This window comes from Elgaria multicarinata, chromosome 5, assembly GCF_023053635.1.
Source record: "Elgaria multicarinata webbii isolate HBS135686 ecotype San Diego chromosome 5, rElgMul1.1.pri, whole genome shotgun sequence".
In the NCBI taxonomy this organism is placed as follows: domain Eukaryota; kingdom Metazoa; phylum Chordata; class Lepidosauria; order Squamata; family Anguidae; genus Elgaria; species Elgaria multicarinata.
The window spans coordinates 56,029,487-56,056,041 of NC_086175.1; the positions used below are offsets into that span (position 1 = coordinate 56,029,487).

At 39.2% G+C, this 26,555-nt stretch overlaps 1 protein-coding gene across 1 annotated transcript in view; it reads left to right on the forward strand.

The window, feature by feature from the left end:
* Positions 1 to 19,083, forward strand: part of MOSPD2 (motile sperm domain containing 2) — a 30,716-nt gene extending 11,633 nt beyond the window's left edge. The window contains exons 9-15 of the mRNA XM_063126397.1: positions 912 to 1,082; positions 4,224 to 4,336; positions 6,763 to 6,859; positions 8,512 to 8,608; positions 10,600 to 10,729; positions 14,711 to 14,813; positions 16,386 to 19,083. Of these exons, the coding sequence (XP_062982467.1) occupies positions 912 to 1,082; positions 4,224 to 4,336; positions 6,763 to 6,859; positions 8,512 to 8,608; positions 10,600 to 10,729; positions 14,711 to 14,813; positions 16,386 to 16,532 (858 nt within the window). The 3' untranslated portion in view covers positions 16,533 to 19,083. The remainder of the gene's footprint in view (positions 1 to 911; positions 1,083 to 4,223; positions 4,337 to 6,762; positions 6,860 to 8,511; positions 8,609 to 10,599; positions 10,730 to 14,710; positions 14,814 to 16,385) is intronic.
* The last annotated feature ends 7,472 nt before the right edge of the window (positions 19,084 to 26,555 follow it).

A 26,555-nucleotide genomic window follows, 5' to 3' on the forward strand; every position in this document is an offset into this window, starting at 1 on the left:
ATTGAATATAAATAATTGACTTCAGAAAAGTTGATAAATGATACCCAGTTTTTAATAAAGTCATCCAATTTCTCCCCATTTTCTTTAACCTAGATAAAACTTGTTTGTTTGTCCACAGTTGCAAACTTCTACATCTTTGCATGCAATTTTTTTCTATTTATCCCCCCCCCAACAAACAGAGTTGTATCCCATATCACCTAATCATCATTTTAAAATGATGTGGTCTAATATCCATAAGTTTTCAAGTTTGCATTTGAATATTATTTCGCCAAATAGATTTCAAACCTGAAAAGATAAATGTACACACTGGAGATAAACCTGCATGTAGCCAGAATTTAGCTTTTGTGTTTTTTAAGTAGTAGATTCTGCTTCTGCAGAGAAGCCTCTCTTTAAATTGAACAGTGGATTATCTCTTCAGCAGTGGAAACTATCAAGCAGTGTTCTGATTGCATGTACCATTTACTCCCATCACATGTTTCTGTTTTGGATAGCAGCTTGAATTTTAAGTATTTGAGGTCCATTATATGGCTACAGTGATTTGTTAGAAAGCATGCTATGTAGAATTTGCTGAAAAGCCAATCTAAACATAGTTCAAAGATCACAAATGTTACTTAACATTTGTGTAATAGAGAACAGCCAAATCAATAAAGATCAAGTGTGTATTCTGTACCTGATTGTATAGTCAATGATAGGCTATTACATTAGGCTATGATAGTATGAGTATTTGGGAATGAAGTCTAGCAATACTATCCTTGGTGTTTTTCCTTTGCTTAAAATGTAAATTCTAAACTGTGTTTAGGACGAAAAAGGTGGAAAGACTAGCTCTTGTTTCTGCATTGTTTGGTAGTCCCTAATCCTGTGTGTCTTCTTCCTCCACCCACCCATAATACACTATCTTCCTTATATTATAGGATACCTTTAAGTACAGTTACCCTCCATTGGTTGATGATGATTTTCAAACTCCATTATGTGAAAATGGGCCCATTACTAGTGAAGATGAAATTGAAAGCAAAGAAGGAATAGACATGGACAACAAGGAGAATCCAGATTCTAATGAAGAGCAAACACCCAGTTCCAAAAAGGTATCCCTGGACTGAAGCATACATAGAAAAGAATGATATAAACAACTATTTCATTGCAGTTATCCAAGCATTTACTGTTAATGTAAAAAATGATAATCAATCTAGAAAACCAAATAAAGCCTGAGGAATAATTGGGTCAGTTGTCATATGCTGCTATCAAAACCTAGGCCTAGAAATTTATCTATCTTGGTACCCTAGTTTCTATGTCTGTGAAACTGTTACTTAGCTGCTGGCAGCCATATTTTCATTTTCTATTAACTAGTGCAGAATTCTGTCTGAGAAGCCATCTTGCTGGGATACCAAAAGGAGACATCCGATTAGATGTAGCATTTCACTCTTTCCTTCTCTGATTGCTTCATTCTACATGGCTGTTTCATTTCTTTTGCCTCTTATGAAAGCTAGGGTCCTTTTGTGAGTATACAAGCAAACCTTAAGATGTTTTGGCATCTTGAGAGGTGAGCTTTAGAGGTCTTCCAGAAATGGTATAGTGATAGAAGCAATTTATATATATTTTTTCACCCTGAACCTTGTTTGAATCAGAGTTCATGTCCATACTAGAAAGTAGGTATCATATTGAAAGCTTCAACCAAGAACTTATCTTTGTTGGAGTTGCCCTGACCTAGTTAGTTTTAGTCCTAATCCTTCCAAAATTCTCAAAAACAAGTTGCTTACATATGTCACATTTAAACACCCAAAGTGGTGTGTTTGTGACATTGCAACTGAATTCACACCTTTATCCCAACAACTTGCCATTCTTACTCACATGACAGTATATATTGAAAGTATTTTTCACACATTTGTATGCATTGTATTCCAATTACTTGTAGCATTTTGTGCTTTCGTTCTCTCTCTCACTCACTCACTCTGTCTCTCTCTGTCTTTACCATGTTGTTCATGGGTTCCCATGGAGAGTGGAACAGTCCTACTTTGGAGTTGTCTCTGTGGCAGATGTTCCTTCCCACCCAACACATTTATACTTTATGCACTATTGTTTCTTGCATGTTGTTGCTGCTGTTTAGAAACATATACTGTATTCCATCACACACTAAACATGTATCAGACCCATGCACATAGGAGCTGTTTCAATTCTTGATGGTTTTTAATAAGTTGCATGGACCAAAGTAAACTGGCTGTAATCTGTAACACAGTAGAAATCTGCTTCAGACCCCTGGATCACCAGGATCAGCCCCCCCCCATAGTGCAATACTTTTATTTTCTTATAATAATGGAATTTGCTCATATTAATAATATAGTAATAGGTTAGAAGGGAAACACTGGATTTGGGAACAAAATTGCATCAGGGAGAAAATCTGCCTGTTAATTTCTCTTAGCTTATGTTTTCTAAAGCATTACACTGCCTGTCTGCCTCTAATGTGAGGCAAAGACTGGAAGATTCACAGCGCAAAAATATCATGTCAGTTGTAGTGTTGTGTCTGTAGAGGTACTGAGCAGCAGCAGTTCTGTAAGCTCCATCCGACGAGCGTTTTATTGCACGCTCGTTACTGGGCACTCACGGAGTTTGCTCAAGTCCCTCACATGACATCATCTGCCTCCTGCACGCCTTCTGGCCTTCCTTGCGTGATAAAAAAACCCTCATTAAGTCCAATGTTTTTTAAAACTCGGACTTGCTGCTCTCGCCTGCTTTGTGCAGGAGAAGCAGCGGCATTAGAACAGCGGACTCAATGGGCCTCGTGCTCATTCTGTACTTCCTCTTTTGAAAAGAGGAAGTAACTGAGGAAGGAAAACACCGGGGGAGAAGCGAAGGTAGAGAGTGTGTAGACCCCAGGTGTGATGGAGATCTGTGTCTCTCGACATCTAAGCATATATGAAGAGCCCTGCTGGATCAGACCAAAGATGTATCTTGTTTCCCATAGTGGCCAACCAGATGCCTATGGGAAGTCCTCTCCCACTGTTATTTCACAGTGACTCTTATTCAGAGGCAAAGCACCTCTCCTACAGGTACCATATAACCATAATTACAGAGGTGCTCCTGGTCAGTCGAAAGGCAGATCAGGGAACAGGGATTCAGCTTGTGCTGGATGGGGTTACACTTCCCCTGAAGACACAGGTCCGCAGCTTGGGTGTACTTCTGGATTCAGCCCTGAGCCTGGATGCCCAGGTTTCGGCAGTGGCCAGGAGCTCATTTGCACAGTTAAAGCGAGTGTGCCAGCTGCGCCTGTTCCTAGAGATGTCAGACCTGGCCACGGTGACACATGCCTTAGTTACATCCCGATTGGATTACTGTAACGCGCTCTACGTGGGGCTGCCTTTGAAGAGTGTTCAGAAACTCCAGCTGGTTCAAAGAGCTGCAGCCAGATTGTTGACCGGGGCTGGTTACAGGGAGCACACAACTCCCCTGTTAAAACAGCTCCACTGGCTTCCAGTCTGTTTCCGGGCACAATTCAAAATGCTGGTTATGACCTATAAAGCTCTATATGGTTCGGGTCCAGGTTATTTGAAAGAACGTATTCTCCCTTATGAGCCTGCCCGTGCTTTGAGATCTTCTGGAGAAGCCCTTCTTTCAGTCCCACCTTCTTCACCGGCACGCTTGGTGGGAACATGGGAGAGGGCCTTCTTGGTGGCTGCTCCGGTGCTCTGGAACTCTCTTCCCGGGGAAGCTAGGCTAGCTCCCTCCTTGATGGGCTTTCGGAAGCAGGCTAAAACTTTTTTGTTCAAGCAGGCCTTTGGAGAATAATCCAGCCCTCTATCTATGTTAATGTCTTATAATTTTGTTGTGTATTTTTTAATTGTTTATGGTTTTGTTTCCCTCCCCCCCATGTATATTTTAAACTTTGTAAGGCCGCCTTGAGGCCCAGCATTGGGCAAAAGGAGTGATACAAATTAATAATAATAATAATACTAGTAGCCATTCATCCTCAATGAATTGATTTAATCCCCATTAAATTTGTGGCTATCACCACATCTTTTGGTAGCAAATTCTATAGTTTCTATCGTGTAGAAAAGGACAACCAAAATGATGAGGGCACTGGAGCACTTCTATAGTTTTTATTGTGAAGTGACATGTTAATTCATTCAATGAAACAAAGTCCATAATATGTAACTGTGTCATTCTACTTGATAGTGAAATATCTTTAACTTTTGGATGTATGTAGATGGTATTTCTTGTTTGTGTTTGACTAGGCAAATTTTGCAGAACAAACTCCAAAATCAGAAGAGTATGACAAATTAGATTCCAAAACAAAAAATGCAAAGAAAGCACTTACCACCTTTAAAGGATCTTTATTGCATATCAGGTAAATACCACAATAATAATTGCATTCATATTGTATATCTCTGCATATTTCAATAGCACTGCTCCATTACTTGAAAATCATCAGAACTGAAGAAACAACACATTTTACAAAATATTCAACTTGATCTGATTCTGAGGTCTTCTGAAACTTGCAATGTTTCTTTCTCAAGGACATGGTGCATTTGATGAAACAATAGGATGTTTTTGGCAAAGGATTTCTGAAAGCTAGATTATAAATAACTTTTTTATTGCTGAGGCTTCCTTTCCCTTTCACACATTTGATTTAGACTATCCCCACCTGACCCTACCCCACCCCAAGTAGTATTTAAAATGTCCCCCTCTGCTCTGAAATTGCCCAGCACCTGCAAAAGACCAGATCCTACAAATATTATCTCTCCTATTTCGTCACTTCCATTTGTCCTGGGTAGCGGGAAGACGCAGCTTATTCTACTTTTCCTGCCAGTTAAAACAAGTTTATTGACCCCCCCAGCTGCCACTAGAGCAAATGTTGTTTACATAAGGAAGTTAGTTATTAGTTGGGGGAAATCCCTCAAATTGGATAGCTGTAGGCAAATCACTATATCTCTGCCTCTCTGTAATATGGGTAAAACTTTAGCCTACTTTACAATGTTGCTATAAAGATTACTGATCCCTAAATAAAAACTCACTGTTTGCCTTGGTTGCTAGGAGGCAAATACTAATCTTTGCTACCTCTCATACTTGATGTTGGACAAAGAGTCTTTTGAGTTCCTCTTTGAACAGTGCAAGTATATCATGAAAGCCTTTCTCTAGCAGCCAGGTAAAGAGGAAGTGCTTGTTTCTAGTCCTCCATTCTTTATAGGAGAAAAGTCTTGCAATATCAACTGCCACATCCATTTGTTGAAGCGTAGAAATGACAAGGAAAATAGGTAGATGTTCTTGCGACCAACAAAGGTACTTCTGTTTTTTTGTGTTCATGTGAAATAAATGAGAGTGCTTGCAAGTATTCTCACTATCATTTGCTGCCTTGCATTTTTCCTGGCCAGTCATATGCATATAACGCATGCATATGAATCCTATTTTTTGTAGGATATTTTGGAGGAGGAGAGATTTCAATTAACAGCAGATGCCGTGGAATTTTTCTCCCAAATTTGGAATTCCTAAATAGTTTTTTTAAAAAAATATATATCGCCATGTTTAAATTCATTTTGTGCTCTGTGCTGCCTTAAAGAGAAGTTTGTATGCATAATTATAATACCTATTGGTTACACTCCAAAGAACCTCTTTATTAGTCTGTGCACCGAGCCTCGGGGTTATGTTTCTTGCATAGCGATTCTCTATACTGCATAGCAAGCTTCTTCTAAAAATGAGTTTGGAAAGCAATTTGCTATGGCACCAGGATCTAAACTTAAAGGACAGGAGAGTCAACATTTTTAGCATTCCCAAGCCTTTGAATGCATTTAAGTAGCTCTTTGGATATCTGCCCTTGAGATTAGCATGTGAAGTATGAATGCTGTTTCTGTTATAGAATAAAAGAAAGAGCCTAGATTCATGCAAACCCCTCTTACTTTGTCTTAAATGTTGAAGTAAATTGGTTGAAAGCATTATTAAAGACAAAATTAGTAAGCATATAGAAGGGCAGGTCCTACTGAAAAAGAATCAACACTGCTTCCGCAAAGGCAAGTCCTGGCTCACTAATCTACTAGAATTCTTTGAGAATGTCAACAAACATGTAGACAAGGGTGATCAGGAGAACATTGTTGGATTTCCAAAAGGCTTTTGATAAAGTCCCCCTTCAAAGACTCCTGAATAAACTTATTAGACATGGAATAAGAGGAGAGGTCCTCTTGTGGATGAGTAACAGGTTAAAGAACAGAAAGCAGAGAGTAGGAATAAATGGTCAATTCTCCCGATGGAGGGAAGTATTGGGACCAATTCTTTTCAACTTGTTCATAAATGATCTGGAATTAGGAGTGAGCAGTGAAGTGGCCAAGTTTGCTGACAACACCAAATTATTTAGTGTTGTTAAAACACAAAGGGATTGTGGAGAGCGCCAAAGGGATCTCTCCAAGCTGTAGTTGCCCATTATATTTGCTGCTTACTCAAAAATGTTCCAAGGAAACATTTGCTTTGCCCTTGTCTAGTTGGTGTTCCACAGTATTTTCCAAATATCCATCAGGTAAAATAAATCTAAAATCCTAGAATAGAAATGAAAGTTTCATATAGTTATGAAGTGCTCGTAAAGTGAATATATCCTTGTAGATTGTTAAAGCTCTCTGCTAAGATATTACTTGAAATTTAGGCTTTTGAATGTTTGAATTAGAGCCTGGTAACTGATAGACAGTTGTTCTAAATAAGTACAGATACTGTTTTTTTAAAGAAAATACTGTAAGTTTGCAAACTTGATACACAAATACTTACTGTAAAATATTTGCTATTTTTTTTTAGTCCAGCAGAAGAACTACATTTTGGTTCCAAAGAAACCGGAGAGAAGAAATGCTTGATAGTTCTAACAAATGTGACTAAAAATACAGTGGCATTTAAGGTAAATAATACTTTTATGTAGTAATTAATCTGTTTGAGTAATAATACCTGCTTTTTTTCTCAAAAAGTATGCATTCTTGTTCATGCCAAATTGTGGAGTCCTATAATTTAAGAAATTTACAGTGCAGTTCTATGTATGTTCACAGAGCAAAAAAGTCCTTTGAATCCCAGCATCCTCCAGCCAGCATGACTGGCTGGGTAATGGTAGGTGTTGTAGGATTTTTCTTTTTAAATATGCATAGGAAATATGCATAGGATTTATTTATTTATTTATTTATTTATTACATTTTTATACCGCCCAATAGCCGAAGCTCTCTGGGTGGTTCACAAAATTGTCAAATCTTATTGTCAAATCCAGGAGTTGTATCAAATGTTACTCCCATTCTATTTATGCATCTACTTTAAGTAGGACTAACATTGGACACAACCCCAGGGCAGATAAGTGATCTTAAAGACCAAACGACTGGATTTCATTACATGTTTTTCACTTCAACGTTTAATAGCAGTAAAATATCAGGGGAAAATACCATTAAGGAGGAACATGACAGGAGGTTTATAAATCTAATAGCTTTATGGGAAGAGTTAGTGGAGAGAGATCTTTCTCTCTCTTATAGTACTAGAACTTTGGGTAACCTAATGAAGCTAACTGGCAGTATAATGGGTTCAGAGCAGGAAAGGAAGAACTACTTTCTTTGCATAATGTAACTTGCATAATTCATTACCACAACTATATGGTAGCCTCTAGCTTAGATGACCTTTAAGAAGGATTAAGACTGCAATGACTACTACCTATTGTCAAGAAGTGAAGGCTGCAACAAAAAGTTGCAGTGTTCTTGTTCAGGGCTGCAGTAAAGCAGGGGCTTGTTTAGGAACTTGCTGCTGAATAATCAGGCTTAGGATTCCCAGGACTTCATTACCCTCCTGCCCTGGTTTTCCTCCCGACCCCCAATATACAACAAGTATTTCATGTTCATCAAACATGGGGTCACTGAGGATGATCAGACTACATTGAGCTTTTATTAAGGTGTTCTCTCCTTAGAATTGTTTCTCTTAAAAATGTACTTCTGCAAACTTTGGGGTTCCCCAAGCATGCTGTATCTTCCTATTATGTACGGATGGTGCTATTTTGACTATTCACCTCAGAGAATTGATTTCATTATTTGTAGATGTGACATAGCTAAATCAAATTGATGTTCAGAGGCAATATACCTTTGATGATTAGATTCTGCACACAAATGGGGAATACTCATCATTGTTTGTCATACTTATAAGTTTCAAGAAGCATGTTGGCTAGCTGTTTTGGAAACAGAATGCAGGATTTACTTGTGCTGATGTCTGATTAAGCCTTGCAACCCCTGTATTCTTATGACTGTTAACATTTACTATAGCCAGAATATTCATATTTAAACTGATTGGTGTACCAGTTGCAAAATACATTTACTTGGAAATAAGGCTCTTTATTTCCAAGTGTTCTTAAAATCTCTGAGCTAGTTCATGCATTACAAAGACATAGCCAAATAGGAAGCAAGACTGAACACTTTTCTCTGCTGCTTTTATAACAGTAGAAAGTGGGACTACTAAGTTAGTATTAAAGAAGAATAAAAGGTTAAATGGCAGAAGTGGTACCTTTTAATATAATTATGCTATGTTTAGGTGAGAACAACTGCTCCTGACAAGTACAGAGTGAAGCCAAGTAACAGCAGCTGTGAACCAGGCACATCACTAGATATAATAGTATCTCTTCATGGTGGTAAGTATAAGGTTGCACAGTAGTTTACTAATGAAATAATGTGCCCTTCCTTCAGTAAGTATGTTGTGGGAAGTAAGTGCTGTTGAAACCAAATACCTGTTCAGCTTTTATATGACTTCCTCTGAGGGCCTGTTGAGTCAGAAGAACCCTATTTTTGTCCTTTACATCATCCTGTGTGGGGGGCGGGCGTGTGTGTGGGGGAGGTAGGAGAGAAAGAGCATGGTACCTGTTTCCAGTCTCCCTCAGGTGGAATTCAAGAAGCCAAAAATGGTTTAAGCAGTCCCCAGGAAGTTGATTTTCTTCATCTCCTTACAAAGTATATTAGTATATTCCATTACTGGCCTGTGTTTAAAATGTTTAAGATCCTTCCTGTAAATATGTAAAAGATTAACTTCAGATTTTCAAGGAAAAAAATATTGTTGGATATTTATAGGCTTGGATTTCTAGTAATGTGCTATTTAGATGGCCAGCTATGGCCTGTTTCTGCTTGAAACTGTGGAGTCAAGGTGAAGATTACAAATAAGCAGCATGTACACTGTAAAGAGATTTAATTTGAATTATTTTCTTGAATCAGCAGGAATGTGCTTTGGTTGACTTTAATATATATAAAAGTGGCCAAAGTGCTTAATTTGAACCCATTTTTAAACCTTAGAAAAATGAAAGATATGTTGTTCTAGAGAATTTAAGAAATTAAGATGCAAAAATATAATCAAGATCCAATGTAATATAATAAAAACAATAACATATCAAAATATTGCACTTATTGTTAACATATAATCATTGTCACTTTTAATTTACTCTGAAATTGGGCTGCATATTTAATGTTGGATGGATAAGTAAAAGGTAGTGTAAAATTACTTTTTATATATGTAAATATGTGGAAGTACATTGTAATTTCAAAATAGCTCTTGTAGTTAAATATTGTTTAATGTTCTTCCAAAAGTATGAATATGAATGTGCACTTGCCTGCTTCTAAAATGTTATGGCAACTAGATTTTAGAAAAGGATATTCTAGATCAACTGTGTCATAAGAATTTTATAAAATAATTTTATACCAAGTTATTGAGGTTATCCTATGAATCTGCTGTAATTCATTCTGGGATTTTTATTAACATAAATTGATCTTTATAAATTAGGGAATGGCAGCTTATGCCCATCAGGGTTATTTATTACGGCACATAAAGTCCTATTAGATTAATGTGAAGTATGTTTTTAATTAAAAAAAGACCTTAGACTTCATAAATGCAGAGATTTAAATATGTAGTGGCAATACTTTTCCATGTTTTCAATGTTAAGAAGTTGCCTGCCCCTGCTTTAGATAGATTCCTCTTTTAGAAATTAACTTCTGTCATTTAATGCATGCAGATGGTTCACATGATCAAAACAAACCATGGCACAATTTTCATAATCAACACCTGGTTACACCTTGTCATGTCTTCTCAAACTGGGCGGCATGGCTGTTGTAAGGTTTTTTCCTCCTCCAAGCAAGCCATGCTGCCAGTATTTGGACATTGTGACAAGCCATGGGCAGTGATGGTAGAAATCGTGCCCAGCAAGTACCACGATGGCTTATTTTGATGGTGTGAACCAGGTCACTGGCTCAAAATAAGGAGTTGCATTACTGTCCAGCACTTCCTACGACTTAGTACTGTCTATTCTGAGTGATGGGGAATTCAAACTCCACTAGTCAAAGTCATCAATAGGAGTCAGTATCCAGAATTCTACCTGAGATCTGTTAACTGGGTTAATATACAATCAAACATAGGATGCATTCGATCTCCTGATTTTTCTTCTCATGCCCTTTTGCAATTCTTTCATGAGTTTGCAAGACTTGCTCTGTGCTTTTTGTTTCTGTGCATCTACTGTAGCAAAGTAGCTGTTTTTGTAATCTGTTGAATTTTTCATGCTTTCCCCCTTGAGTGTATTAACTATCTATGCTGATTAAATCTAAAGAAAGGTAGAAAACAAACCACTTTCTATTGGTTGAGCAGGTTGTATAGCTTCCTTGCAAGACCGTTTTCTGATTATGGCAGCAGAAATGGATCAGTGCAATGGAGTAGGAACACAAGAATTGGCTCAGTTTTGGAAGGAAGTTCCCAGAAACAAAGTGATGGAACATAGGTAAGCATTTCATGTTGATTTGGGGATTTCTTGAGTTGGATGTGCAATCTAAAATAAATATGAATGGTCACATCTGGCCATGTTCAGTGTCATTCATATCTTAGCAGACATTGGTGAAATTTGACCTAGATGCACTCAGAAGGCATGGTAATACCTTATTTATAGCACAATGAATTGTTCCTTCACTTTTTACAATCACAATGGATAAAGTATATATGTGTAAGGCACAGTTCCTGAGATTGTCTCCCAGCACACAAATGGTTGTCATCCTTTGCTGTATATGTGCATTGGATGGAAAGGGAAAGGTAAGTAGATAGGATCATCTATCTACCCTTGTCTTATTCCACACCCAAGGCGCTCTCTCTCTCTCTCTCTCTCTCTCTCTGTGTGTGTGTGTAGGGGGCATTCTCCAGGCATGCTCCACATTTGGCTGCACTTTCTGCAGTACCCTTCTGCCTATATCTTTTGTATTAATTTATTTGATTACATACTCAGCACTGCAGAATGGGGAAATCTGCATAGGGTTAGATATCGGCAGCTCCCCTTTGCTTACTCCTATCCACCCACATGACTCCTCTTTCATATACCTTCATCACAACCCCCATCCTGTTTAACACACAGAATTCTCCCCAAACTTCCTCAGCCAGTACCACTCACTTATTGTGCAGTTAATCTTGATCTTATGCTAGATGATTCCTCAACATCTTGTTGTACAAGCCTAGTTGGATATTTGATTCCAAAACTGCTATAATGGATGCTCTTCTTTTCTTTGGTGTTCATTATGCTGTGGACAGGGCAAAATAAGGGTATCATTGAACATATGAAATAAATGCCTGCAGGGAATGAAAACCATTAAACATGAGAGAACATAAAAGCCATGTTGGATCATACCAAAGGACCATCTAGCCCAGCATTCTGTTCACAGAGTGGCCAACCAGCTGTTGACCAGGGACCCACAAGCAGGACATGGGTGCAGCAACACCCTCCCACCCATGTTCCTGTATATAAACTTACTGCCTCTGATACTGGAGGTAGCACATGGCCATCAGGACTAGTAGTCAGGAATGTATCCATCACCATATCTTGTAGAAGTGAATTCCATAGTTTAACTGTACACTATGAAGAAATACTTCCTTTTATCTGTTCTGAATCTCTTAGAATCATAGAATAGTAGAATTGGAAGGGGCTATAAGGCCATTGAGTCCAACCCCCTGCTGAATGGGAATCCACCTTAAAGCATACCTGACAGATGGCTGTCCAGTTGCTTCTTGAAGCCCATTATTCTGTGTCCTGCACTCTGGGAGGATCGAGAAGAGATCCTGGCCCTCCTCTGTGTGACAACCTTTAAAGCATTTGACGAGTGCTATCATATCTCCTCAGTCTTCTCCAGGCTAAACATGCCCAGTTCTTTCAGTCTTTCCTCAGAGGGCTTTGTTTCCAGACTCCTGATCATGCTCATTGCCCTCATCTGAACTCCCTCCAGCTTGTCTGCATCCTTCTCAAAGTCTGGTGCCCAGAACTGGAAGCAATACTCAAGATGAGGCCCTACCAGTACTGAATAGAGGGGAACCAGTACCTCACGCAATTTGGAAGCTATACTTCTATTAATGCAGCCCAACATAGCATTTGCTTCTTTTGCAGCTACATCACACTGTTGGCTCATATTCAGCTTGTGATCTTCAACAATTCCAAGTTCCTTCTCACTTGTATTGCTGAGCCAAGTATCCCCCATCTTGTATCTGTGCCTTTGGTTTCTTTTTCCTAGGTGTAGAACTTAGCATTTATCTCTATTAAATGTCATTCTGTTGTTTACAGCCCAGTGCTCCAGCCTATCAAGATCACTTTGAAGTTTGTTTCTGTCTTCCACCTAATTTATCCCACCCAATTTTGCATCATCTGCAAATTTGATAAGCATTCCCTGCACCTCCTTGTCCAAATCATTCATAAAAATGTTGAAGAGCACTGGGCCCAAGACTTAGCCCTGCAGTACCCTGTTCATTACCTCCCCCCAGTTTGAGACGGTACCATTGATAAGCACTCTTTGAGTCCAGTTCTGTAGCCAACTGTGGATCCACCTAATAGCTGTTTCATCTAACCCACTTTTAACCAGTTTGCTAATCAGAATCTCATGGGGTACTTTGTCAAAAGCTTTGGTGAAGTCAAGATATATGATGTCCACAGCATTCCCACAGTCCACAAGGGAGGTTACCAAATCAAAATATTAGATCAAATTAGTCTGGCAGGATTTGTTCTTGACAAATCCATGCAGGCTTCTAGTAATCATTGCATTGTTTTCAAGGTGCTTACAGACTGACTTCTTTATAATCTGCTCCAAATTTTTCCCAGGGATGGATGTCAGACTTACTGGTCTGTAGTTCCCACCTTCTTCCTTTTTGAAGATAGGGACAACATTAGTCCTCCTCCAGTCATCCCACACTTCACCTGTCTTCATGATTTCGCAAAGATAATAGACAATGGTTCTGAGAGTTCTTCTGCCAGCTCCTTTATTACTCTAGGATGCAGTTCTTTGGGTCCTGGAGATTTGAACTCGTTCAAAGAAATTAGGTGTTCCTTGATCATTTGTTTATCAATCTCTAGCTTCAATCCTGCCCCTTCAGCTTGTACTTTATTTTTGCCGGGGATTGTGGGGGTCATAGACACTGAGCACTTCAGGCTTTTCTTTGTCATCTGTTATCAATTTGCCATCCTCTTTGAGTAGTTGAACCACCATTTCTTTCCTGTCTTTTACAGTGCACGTACCTGAAGAAAGCTTTTTTGTTGCTTTCAGCATCTCTTGCTAGTCTCAGCTCTTTCTCAGCTTTAGCCTTCCTGATGTCATTCCTGCATTTCTGTGCTACCTGACTGTTCTTTTATGGCCTGGCCTTCCTTCTACTACCTACAGTATATGTGTCTTTTTTTGTTTTTAGGTCATCTCTAAGCTTATTGTGGAGCCACATTGGTTTCTTCTGTTGTCTTCTATCTTTTCTCCTTGTTGGAATTGTTTGTAATTGTGCCTTTACCATTTCCTTTTTTAAGAATCTCCCATCCATCTTGGACTTCCTTTTTCATTAGGGTCACTTGCCATGGGACCTTACTTATCATAGTTATGAGTTTATTAAAATCAGCTTTCCTAAAATCCAGAGTACGTGTATGGCTACACTCAGCTTTTGCTTCCTTTAAAATCAAGAACTCTAGTATGATGTGGTCGCTTTCCCCCAGAGTTCTTGTAATTGCCACTTTATCCACTAAGTCACCCGTATTAATCAGTATCAAGTCCTCTAGTTCCTTCCTCCACTTTCTGTAAGAGAAAGTTATTTACCTGGACTCTGACAGCGGAGAGATTGGTGAGCCACAAGGGCTGGTTTTCTGTCCTCGTTGTTCTCAGAAAGCATAGACCATTCAAAGCGTATAAAGGGGGCGGGGTAAGGAGGAGTGGGTGGTGGTAGTGAACTATTTAGCCTCTTTGAGGAAAAAACAAAAATGGTCTTAAAATCTACATCATAATGCAGTAAGAAGATCAGTGGCAGCAAGGAAGTGATTGGCTGACATGCTTTGAAGTCACAGAAGAGTCTCTCACTGCTATTGGCTGAGCTGCTCTGATCGTAGAGAGATGCAGTGCAGGTGAATGGGGCAAAGAAAGGAAGTGGGTAGAAGAAGCCGAGCCCAGGAAGCATTAGGTGGGAAGAAGGCTGCCGATGAAGGCATGGTGAAGAACTAGGAAATGTAGGGTTGAGAGAAGGAGGAATGAAGAGAGACCAGAGGGTAAAGGACCAAGGAGAAGTGAGAAAGAGAAAGAGGGAGAATAGGCAAAGAGAAGAGCTGCGGATGGCCAGAAGCGGCAGAGGTGATGAGTAACTGCACTGTCAAATCTTTGCCTGTAGGCCTTGAGTTCCCTTTAAAAAAGAGCAGAGAGAATATAACCATTAGCTTTATATAATTATATTAAATATAATTAATGCACCATTTCTGTATTTGCTCCAGGTTACGATGTCATGTTGTAGAAAGCAGCAAGCCTTCTACTTTAACAATAAATGAAAACACTTTTAATATTCCTGCAAAAACCAATGAAGATTTACACGTACAGGTAACACGTATAGATATTAATATGTAGCTTTCCCCTGGATCTAAAGGACTATACAATGCATTAAGACCTGTCAGGTTTCCCCTTCTTCCTGCGGTATCTTGTGCCCCTGAAAAGCCAGACCTCAAGTGGCATTTGCTGTGATGCAAGCAGAAGAAAAAACCAGTTGCTTCTCCATGTGTACAAAGGCATAGTTTGTGTACTCATGTGAGCATCTTTGGATTTTGGTCTTCTGCCTTAAGTAGTTCACGTAACTGAAATCCCTATTGAAAATAACTAAGAATCTTGTGGCAAATTAAAGACTAACAAATTAAAGTACCGCAAGAAGTTGTTTTTACTGCAGCAGACTAACACTGCTACCACTCAGGGGTGCTGAAAATGGATTTAAATATATATATAGTTTTAAATGGATAGGCAATCCTTCCCCTGCTCATCTTGGATTAACTTGGAAATGATCTGAGTTCTTCCCCCAAAATAGTGAACTGGAATAATTTTTTGAGCCAGTTTAAGCCCCACCCCCCGTGATGGACCCTTAGAGAAAGAGGGCTCTTGCTTCCAATATCAATTTTCCTGAGAGCAGCCCCTCAAACAGGACTTTTAATCTGAGCTGGAGTCCAATTGAGGGCTTCTGATATTTGCCTCTCCCTTTAAGCAAGCATTTTGGAGTTCCCCAATCTCCTTCCAGGAGGCCTGAGCCCAGTGAACTTTGCCCTTGTTTTTTGCTTTGTTCTTCCAATTACTCAGAGCAGTAAGTTGTAACATTATGGCTCTCCTTAAAATGCAGTGTATGTGGTACACTCCAGTAAAATTAATGGTTAATTCATCACTTATTGCAACTGCCCTGCGTGCTTTTAAAGTGCCTAATATATTGGCTTCTCTGTTGTTTTTAAACTTCCTTCTCATTAAAAAACAACAACACAGAACAAATGTGAGAGATGATACAGCGATTATAATAATGAGAAAGAAGTTACTATTGGCTTTTCATACTTAGTACATGTTGTTGTTTTTATTACAATTTATAGTATTTTTATTCTGGTCCTCGGCCAAGGCCGGCTCATGAAGCAGTTTACAATCAATCATCATAAAGGACAGTCTTTACCCTTAGGCTTTCAATCTAAAAAAGACAGGGCACACCAGGAAAAGGCCATGGGGAGGGAAAAGGCGGGCGGGGGTATAGAATGTCAGCAGGGCTGTGATGATGCTCTTCCCTCTCATCTCCCGAAAGAGGGGGTGTCCAACTGGAGCAGGCCTTGACATTCACTTTGGCTGCTCTTGTCTCCCTTACTTCTCCTTACCCACAGGGTCATTGATGTCCGTTAGCCCTCCAGGGCCGGGGGATCTTACTAGAGCAGACCCTGGTGTTTGTTTTGCCTGCTCCTGTCTCCCTGACACCTTCTTCTATGTTGACTATGTTACGATGTCTAGCACATTGTATACTATTTTTAAATAGTTATGTCTTAATTATATAGTAGAAATTAGGAAATTGCAGCTAACTGTAGATAAAATACATGTAAGGAAAAAAAAGCCCATATGATTTTATTAATGCCATCTACCCTTCTCTCCCCACTTTTCCAGCTAACACAATTATTGCAAGCTAATAAAAGACTTCGAGAACAGATTGATCGCTGTGTCTGGTTCCAGCAAATGACTCTTTTGTTAGTGTTGCTATTAGTTGCCTGTACTACCTTTTGTTTCTACCAACTGTATGTTCCAAGGAGCTAAAGAGCAATACTGTATACAACATGCTGTGTCTATGAAATCGAGACAAAGAAGTAGTTCTAACCTATGGAACTGCCAAAAATTAGATCTGTTTCAGGCTCCCCGAAAACTAAAAATCACAAGACTGTGATCTATGCCTTTAATCAGCGTATAGAGTGACCGTTAGTATTTATTACAATGTACGAAGAAAACAGGATATTAAAGGAGTCATTTTCTCTGAACAACCTATTAAGTGTTAAAGAGCGAAAGATATTTATGATTTAACATATTTTCCCTTCCATTTCTGTCATGCAAGATGTATCAAAATAATTAATTTTGTACATAAATTGTAACATTTCCTTTGAAATGTAATGGCAGAATAGGTAATAGACTTTCCTATATTGTTTGTACATAAAGTATGAGTGTACATAGTAGATAATGATAGAAATGATTGTGTAGTTTGAAATTGAGGAACTGGTGGTGGTCTTTATTGTCGTTCACACTTTCCAGAGTTATTAAAGCTATTTTATGCCAAACTATATGCATCCAATATTTATCTTGTAACCATATTTCCCAGAAAGGCCTGCCATAGTTCCAAAGAGAGCTTGATTTACAAAACTGTCAAAGTTCATTACATATTAGGCATCACACACCGTGAGCTCTCTCTATATAAAAAGAAGTAGTATAATTGTGCAGGAACACAATTCCCTATTCTTCAGTGGGCTTAGTTTTCCAGCCACAGTATTTCATTAGGGTTTGCCATTGAGTTTCTTCTGATGTGTTGGTATGTAAAACATTTTCTAGGGCAACAACTGTAAACCAGGATTCATAGTCAGATTTGGAATAACTGATGTAAGTGTATTTTTCTGAAATGTGTGCTGAAATCATGTGTGATGTAGAAGAAATAGATTAGGTAGGAAGCCACAAATATACTAGAAGAATTGTGAAAAGGATGATAACTATTACTTGGAAGCATTTTAGTAATGGTCTAAGAGGTGAACAAAAACTTGTCCTGGTTAAACATTCCTTGCACTTAACCCTACTCAGTATTGTATAAAAATTTAAAACAGGAGATTGGTAAGACCTTTGTCAACACTGAAGCTTTTTTAAATCTGTTGCGATTATATATGGTGCAATAAGACATGTTTGGAGGTCCTGTCCTAAGATCGGTTCTGACTGCTTCTTTTCACTGCAGTCATCACTACTATAAACCATAACTCTCTCTAATTTAACAATTATGCATCTGGATATGCTATCCAGAGCATAGCATATCCAGGGACATTTCATTTGCTTTTCTGTATATGAGAGTGGTTGGTTCTATGTACACAGGCATTTTTCATTGCACTGTCCCTATATTCTTATTTTCTATAAGAGAGAAAGTCCTTGAATACCCAAAGTTAATAAATACATGCAGTGAAGTTCTTGGACTCTTAGCCTTGACTTGAGTGAGGCTAAGCATTCATAACTGAACACAGAACTTCCATTCCAAACTTATATTCTCACCACAGACTGTCTTGCCTTAATTGTGTTGTTTACTCTTCTAGGTTTTTAAAAAATGGATTTGTAATTGTAAAATTAGGTGACATTCCCAACATTAAGCAAGCGTAAAACCATTGATTCCAATAGCCTTATAGCCTTAATGTGTAGAATTTTGGTTTGTTTGTTTTGCTCAGGCTCAAATGAGGCATGACAGCAGCAGACCAATTTGGAAGACCCAGTTTTAATCATATGCGTCTGCCACCATCCTATGTAGTTACATGTTTTTCTAGTCTCAAAGCCTACAGAGATGTGATAGGAGGGAGTCCTTCAACCTGCCCTTTATGGCTGTGCCCTTTTTATTGTAGCACTGGCCAAGATTTTTTTATCATTGTGAATGGATTCCGTAAAATTGAATATCCTTTCTAGATTATAATAATGCAGGGCAATTGAAAAATCTTTACAGAATTAGCTTTTGTGCTCATGGATTTATTCTCTATCAGCTTGTAATTCATTACAGTTGATCACAAGGTTCATTCAGCTTATCTTCTCTTTTAAACAAATAAGCTACTTCACACTTTCACAAACAAACCAAAACTGTTTGAATAATTTGCTTGTCACATCAGATTTGAATGTCTTGGTTTCAATAAAGTTCTATCTAAAAAGTTCTAGTTCCTTAGCAAGTCATCTGTAGTACAAAATAATATAGAATAATTCTTGACTCCAATTTCTTAAATATTAGAAAATGCTTAACCGCTAAGTTGGGCTGGATTTAATTGCACTTTAGTGAACATTTTCAAAATATATTAATAAAATCTATGCCAATAAATGTTAATGTTCTGGTGCTTAAATGTTTTCAGTATTTTATTACTGTATTCATATTTTGTATGTAAAATGGATCAGATAATGTTTTCTATTTTAATATGTTACAGACGAATAACTGAATTTGTAAAATAAATAAGAAAATCCTGTTGCATTCATTGCAGTTCTTAAAATGCAGCAACAAGTTGGATATGTGCCTTTCAATGTTGATATACTTGTCTTGCTCTTTGGTATAGCGTATGTTTAAAATGAACTATTAAACTATCCTTCCATTCTATCTAGTTGTTGGTTGTTGTTGTTTTTACTGAAGCACTGTTTTCATGCTAAGTTGCATTGCAGCTTGAGGGCAGTCCTACCATGGGTTATTTGTAAGTCCCATTGACTTCAGTGAAATTTGAATAATCAGGGTTTAGCCCCAGCACGCACATCCTGGTGAGTTGTGTGCATGCTGCTGTGCTTGATTCTCCCACTGAACTCCTGGTTAATCCTTTCTGGTTTGTCAGCATCAAGCAGCTTTTAAAAATGGGGTAAAGGCCATGCATGGATTCAGTAAGCTGACTCCAATCAAGCAATTAGCTGGAGTGATATGGCATCTACTCTATCATGGCTGCTTCTACACCGTTCCTAGAGATGCGCAGCACACCATTGCCCACGTGGTGGTTATAGACAACAGTTCCAACCCAATGTTTCTCTGCAGAGATTGCCCTTTATCAATCATATTTTCCTTAAGTGTCTTTGACAACTTTCAGTGCGTATGTACCCTTACATAATCCTGTGTTCTGAACTCCTTTAAAGGAGAATTTCTTTACTAGTATCCGCAAGTAGCTTATCTTTAAAGAACCATCTGATGTAAAGACTATTCACTGTCAGTTGATTAGCAATCAATTTTGATTGCAAAGTACGATATCACAACCTTTCTGCTTAGCAGATAAAAACATATTGTAAAAAATAATGTATTTTCTTTTTAGCGTGGCCCATGGGAATACCATGAAGCTACAGCATGCAATCAACAAGTATTCCGGTTCTCAAACTTTCCCTGTGGATCTTTTAAAGATGCTGCAAATCTATGTTCATGTGTTCAGTTTGTATCTTGGCCTACACCACGAAGGAGATAACTGCATCAATCTCCCTGGCAGCAGGGAGGAAAGCATCCAAAGGTGTTGTAAAGAGCTGGACTTATTTTTAGAAAACGCCCAATGTGTTTTGGGTTTGCTGACCTTCTTGAAGGGTATTTTGCTTTGCAACTCCTTTCATGGGTTCTCTTAATTTGAAAGAAAGCTTAAGATGAATTATATTCTGAAAACTAAAACCAGTATGCTATAGCAGCTTTTGGGACCCTTCCTCTTTCTATTGTGTATATATCCTTGTGTATGACCTTCACTTCTCCAATTCTACCGTTTACGATGCCAGCCTTTCTCCCTGGTTGCCCCTTATGTCTGGAACTCTCTTACAGAACACCTAAGTGGCTGCCATCCGCCTTTCTTCCTTCAAATAACGCCACAAAATTAAATGCCATTGAAGCATTTGCTTAATCCTCCAGCCATTATCTCAAACCCTGGGGAAATCAACGTATGGGTAATTGCACTTGCTTATGCTCCTCTGGTATTACCTTTGCCTCATCTCTCCTCTCTTGGTATTTTCTCCATTGTCACACTGCAAATAGTGTTTCTTTTAACATATCGTATTTTCTATTACTGTACACTGCCCTGGAATTCATTTAGATGAAGGTTGCTTTAGACATTTTTAAAATATGCAAATTGTATGTTTCTTGGAAGTGGAGACCTATATCTTTTGTTTATACTGCAAATTTGAATAGGCGCGAATAGGGTTCACTTGTAACAGTTATTTAAAAATACGTTAAAAGAGAAAGTTTCTCATTTTCTTGACTCAGCTCAACAAATTCAAGTTCATTGAATTCCTTTTTGGCAAATCTCCAGGGGGGGAATTTCCATTGCTGTAGAAGAGCCACCAGGGCAGGAACATTTCCTACAAGCTCTCCTATTAGTACAAGATGTTCTTGGGCCATCTTTGAAATAAAGCATTGACAGAGTTACAGCAGTGTTTTTTGGTACATAAAACCCAAGTCTTTAAAGAGTTCGTAGGGCAAAACCAGCATCTTCAGCCGACCTGTCAGAATCAGGACAAGCATGCTGCTTTCCCTGTGTTTGTTAATAAAGCATAAGTAGCCAGAAATTAGCAGCATCTGAATTAAAGAACTAGGGTTATGTGAATTTGGAAAAGATGTAACTTTCTGTCTGTTTTTTGTTTCTCTGTTGAGAATTATCTAGTGCTGCGTTGCAGCCTCAAATGGTTGAAGTCATGAGTTCTTAAGTAGCAGCAAGGCCAAGTTACAGCTTTTTAGATTGCAGTTCTGATCTAAAGATGTGGATCAGTGTTCTAATCACTGTCAAATGCTTGAGAAAGGGAAACCAAAGGCATTTCCTTAAGAAAAATTGCTAAAACTGATGATTGTGAGTAGCCAGAGCTGTGAATATTCAACAACTGCAGAAACCAAGTGCAGTAGTTAACATGGATACTCAATTTGGCATCCTGAAAATCTCGGAGTTAAAAAGGATGTTTCTCTAGTCTGTAACTGCAAAGATGAGCTTGGAAGTGTGGCAAGATTGCAGAAGCAGGGTTGGGATCAGGACTTTAATGCCCTGCATCGTCTGAGGGATTATTCATAGTTTTACTTTGGAAGCGGCCTCTTCCAAGTCAACATTAGTAATGCCTGCAGAGTTGAAGATGAGCAATGAACACGCACACACACACACACGGAAATGTAAAGCCTACCATAAGCTGGACACAGGAAGAACATGATAGGGGAAAGATGTACATTGTAATTTCCCTGGCTAAAATTATATTTATATCTATAAATAAAGGCCTTAATGATTATGAGGAAGGCTAATGAGAAATATTTAAGATAGAAATAATTTTCTAGTGGCTCCATAACAGCATTTCCCCATTTTAAAAAAACAAAAAGCACTTCCAAGTGGTGACAGCTTGAAGTGAGTTGAACACCTGTTCTACAAGCTGGGATAGGGATGGGGAGTAAGAAATTGGGAGTGTAATTTCAAGAAACGCAGCTAGCAGGGCCACAAAGAATGAGCACAAACAGAATGCCAGTGTTTTCATGCATGTTGCTAGCATGACACAGATACTCAAAATAAAAGCAAATCCACCCCCAAATGGCATCAGTTTTGTAAAACTTACCAGAAGACGCTGAAGGCTGCTGTGTAGCCTATGAAACAAAGAAGTAAAAGGTGAGACAGGAGGATCTTCCTCTTCTCTACGCAGTGCATTGTCTTTCTGAAAGGAAATGGAAAAAGTTTAGCCTGATTCACTAAGAGACTACTGCAGAGTGAGGGAGTGGCTGATACCAATTAATGGAGTTCACACACACGTCCCCTCCTTTGCTTCTGTGTCTTGTGTACAAGTTATGTGGCAGGTACTTCCTCTAACTGATGTCATGGTCAACACTTTGCTCAAAGAGGAAATACCAGATCCTCAACCTAAGGACCAGCCAGTAAAATGTTTCTATCAACCCCAGTCCACTGTCCCTGGTATGCATAGTGCTGGAAGGGTTGAACTATGATGCTCTTCTGATTGGTAGGAAACTTCTGAATTCTAGCTACCAATCCTGTCCTCAAAAGTATTGTATGCTATAACAGCTGTAACAGAAACCATCTGCCAAGCTTTGAATAACAAAAGAAATGGGAGATAGCAACCAGTTGTTTTCAAAGCTTTTGGCAGAGAACTTCCTTCTCTAAGCTTCATCATGAGCTTCTCTAGATTTTTTTAAAAAATGCACTGCCTTACCAGGGCTTTCGCTTTATTTCTGCGCAGCCATGTGGTTCAAAATTTAATACTTCCTCTCTCTGCGTGCTCCATTCACTTCCATGAGACAGAGCCATCTAGTGGCGTAATTATAGCGCAACACACACTGGAAGATTGCACAATTTCCCAGATATTCCCACATTATCTGTTTTTTTTAAATCCACAATTTCCAAGGGATAACACGGGAGGGGTCTTGGATGCTGATGACGTTGTGTAATGGACCCACAAACTTCCATGAGTGGCCAATCATGAGTGTGCTATAAATTGTTCATTTAGAGAACCTCCATGTCTTCTTGCTCTACCAGATATGGCATCTCCTTGGGAAGCTTAAGCTTAAATATGCCTATGTTTTGTCAAAGCTTGACACGTCTTGTTAATGCATTTTTAAAAGCTGGAAAACTACTTACGTCTTGTCATTGTCTGAATTTTATAATTCTTTGTACACTTTAGACTAGTGCATTACCTTTGGTATTGTAGTCACATAATCACTGGTGTGCTTTGATTCACTTGAACCTAAGAGATGGGAGAGTGATAAACAACCACCTATTGGTCCCAGCTCTTTCCCATTCTGCTCATGCAGGAAGCTCCATAGTCAGTACTCCAAACAAATTACTTATTTTCCAGATAAAAGCATGTTGTAGAAGTGTACAGATTGTTCCTTAAGCAAAGCATCCTTAATGCAGTAAATGAATGTCCACTCTTTGGTGCCAATCTAGCTCATTTTCAGTGTTCAGAAAGGAAAGCTGCTGGTTGCTAACAATGGTGTCAGAGGCACTGCGACGTTCCCCTTTGGCCCTAGGACCCTTTTTAATCTACCTGCTGCCACGGGAGAGACGTCTACCCTCCACTGGGTATCCTCCTGGATCACTTCAGTACTTTTGTGACTCTAAAAGACCCAGCTCAGGTGCACAAGTTAGGGCTATAGATGCCAAGTCTGTCTCTGTGGAGCACCTGCTTCAGCTTAGGCCCCACAGCAGCCCAGATCAAAACCTTTACCTAAACCTTCTCCCTTCCGCTGCCACCATAGATTTCACCCGTACCCCTTCCCAGGTACCTCACTGTCTACACCAAGGATTAATTAAATGATATTTATTTAACAAGAAGATTGTTCATGTGCAAAACATATTGGTTTCCTTCAGTTACAAGCATATGGTTACAAGCACAGAGTGTAATGGTTTCTTTGGTTCATTCACTTAAACGTTTCACAATATAACTTTCAGTAGTCCTCCTGCTTACTCTACTCACTCTAACTACACTATCCTCTTCCCACACTCTGATCTCCCAAAAACAACAAAACACGCAGACCCTTCTGAACTCTAACTCAAAGCTTTCCCCCTCCACACTTTACCGCAGAAGCAGTTCTCTTTTATTCAGCTCAGTCTTCCGACTCCTCCCCCTCTCACACACAGCCAATCCAGGCACTTCCCACCAACATCCAATCAACACACACCTTCATCCAGCACTCATTAACCCTTTCATGACTCATGCTTACTAGCCTGCAACATACACACTGTAAGTACTACCTTTAAACTCTGCTAACTTTAGTAAATTCCTATAATACATTTAACAACTTATCTCTAGGAAGTAAAACACCACATGTGATGCATGCTGGGACTGGTATGGGAGCAACACCAAGCTAGGCGTATGCTTAAAGATGGGGAGGGGTGCAATTTCGCTGGCGTGTGATAATATTATTTGCCGCCTCAGTCCAGACATCACTCATTTTGCCAGGCAATGGATACTTCCAGATGGGTCTTTTATGGCATGGTTACCCTGCCTCATTCATGAAATTTTAGAAGGGGGTCCAGACAAGTCTTCCATTTGTAGCCCTCCCGTGTTTTCCCACCGTTGCTTCCGTCTTTTCAGGTACTGCAGGAAATTAATTAAGGGCACAATCCCATGCATGTTCAGACAGAAAAAAGTCCTACAAAAAGTCCTAAGAAAGAAAAGACAATGCCTTTTAATTAGCAGCACTAAAAGCCCTGGGTCTGGACGTGCCCAGTCTTGCAATGCTGATGAGTATCTGTGATGTATCACTGCATGCTACAAACAGCTGGTTGCCCCCTCCCACCCCCAAAATACATTAAGTAGTATGTCTGTCATCACTTTCACTGCATTCGGTCATTTACCTCTCTAGCCTCCTGGTCAAGATCAAGTTGCGTGTGTATCAGTCAGGGGATTATGGGAGTTGTTGTCCAGCAGTTCTGCATGGTTCCAAGTTGGGAAAGGCTGATTTGTAGGTATTTGGAATCATAATGTTTGCTATTGTACAGAAGTTGATGTCTGATTTTACTTTTCTCCCGCTCTCCCCACCCTAAAGCTGGATCCTGTGTTTCCTGATTTACGTCTATCAGTCTAGCCGGCTTTTATCAAGCAGGATTATGTTTTCAAGTATTTCTGCTTTTGCTGATATCAAGTAAAGCCTTTTGAAATAGCCTTTCCTGTGAATGTTTAAGGGATTGTACACTTTGGCAGATAGAGCATACGGAAAAAAAGTTGTTATCTTAGGAAAGGCCGGGGCCGTATCCCATGTTATTTTTATTTCAGAAGAAAGTGCCAGGAGCGGATCAAGTGTGAAGTTTGCTCAAAGCGTTTGGGGGAAAGGTTGACTCCACAGCAGAGCCCCACTTTGGGAATTTGTCCTTGCCTGAAAAGAGTGAAGGCTAAACTTAAGAGACCTTTGCACAAAGCTGTAAATTGCTTTTTTTGTGGCTTTAAATTAAATGCAGGAGCTAGAGATGTCTGATGTTCAGAGGCCTGACACTTGGGTTTGCTGTCTGTGGGTATTCAGGAGAAGGTAGCTTCATAATGTGACCTTTCACAACACAATCTCCAACTCGTCAGCAATTTTCTGAGCTGATTTTCTTAGCAGCTCCGGAAGAGGTCTTGCCATGTGAAAGGAAGACAGAGGAACTAGAGGCAGGGTTCCAATGAGTCTCTCAGGCTCATGCCGGTGGAAATTCTCACTTTTCCCTTTGATCAGGTAACTATAAGAGCAGCAACTGGAACAGGTGCTGGTCAGCCAGGAGTTCATAGGAAGCCCACAAAGAGAGCATGAAGGTGATCACTTTCTCCCTGTTGCTAGTTCCCAGGTTCTAATATTAGAAGGTATATTGCAACTGTGCAAGGAGGGTCCATTTAGCTGTCATTGCTAATAGCCACTAATATACCTGTCCTCCATGAACTTATCAAAAACCCTTATTTATTTTTATTTATTTATTACGTTTTTATACCGCCCAATAGCCAAAGCTCTCTGGGTGGTTCACAAAAAATAAAACCACAATAAAACAACCAACAGGTTAAAAGCACAATTACAAAATACAGTATAAAAAGCACAACCAGGATAAAACCACACAGCAAAATTGATATAAGATTAAAATAAAGAGTTTAAAACAGTAAGAAAGCATCTAAACTAGTGCCCATCTCCAAATCCATTCCAAACATTAATTCAGGAGTCCCCAAACTTTGGCTCAATAGGCACATTTGTTGGCGCTCTCACAAAATGACTCCTATGGGTAGTTTCACCCATTCATAAATGGCCATCATGGTGTACATGGCCACCTAGGAAATAAGTATCACAAACACTCATTTCCTAGAAGGCAAACTGGTGAGATTAAAAGAAAAGTAACTTGCCTAAGAACCTAAGTACAAAACATGGGTGGGAGCTGAGCTCCAAAACAAAAAAGCACTCCTTTGAACCCAAATAAAGATAGTGCAGGAGGCTGTCTTCACGTCTAACTGTCGGGGCGCAGATCCCCCGCACGTCTCAGTTTAAGATGTAATTCATTAAAACAAATCTGAACAAACAAAATAAAAAACAGAAGGGGCAGAGAGTCAGGCAAACACCAAGAGAGGCCCTGTGCTGGAGACTCCAGGATGAATTACACGCTGTGTGAATAATTACAGGGGGGG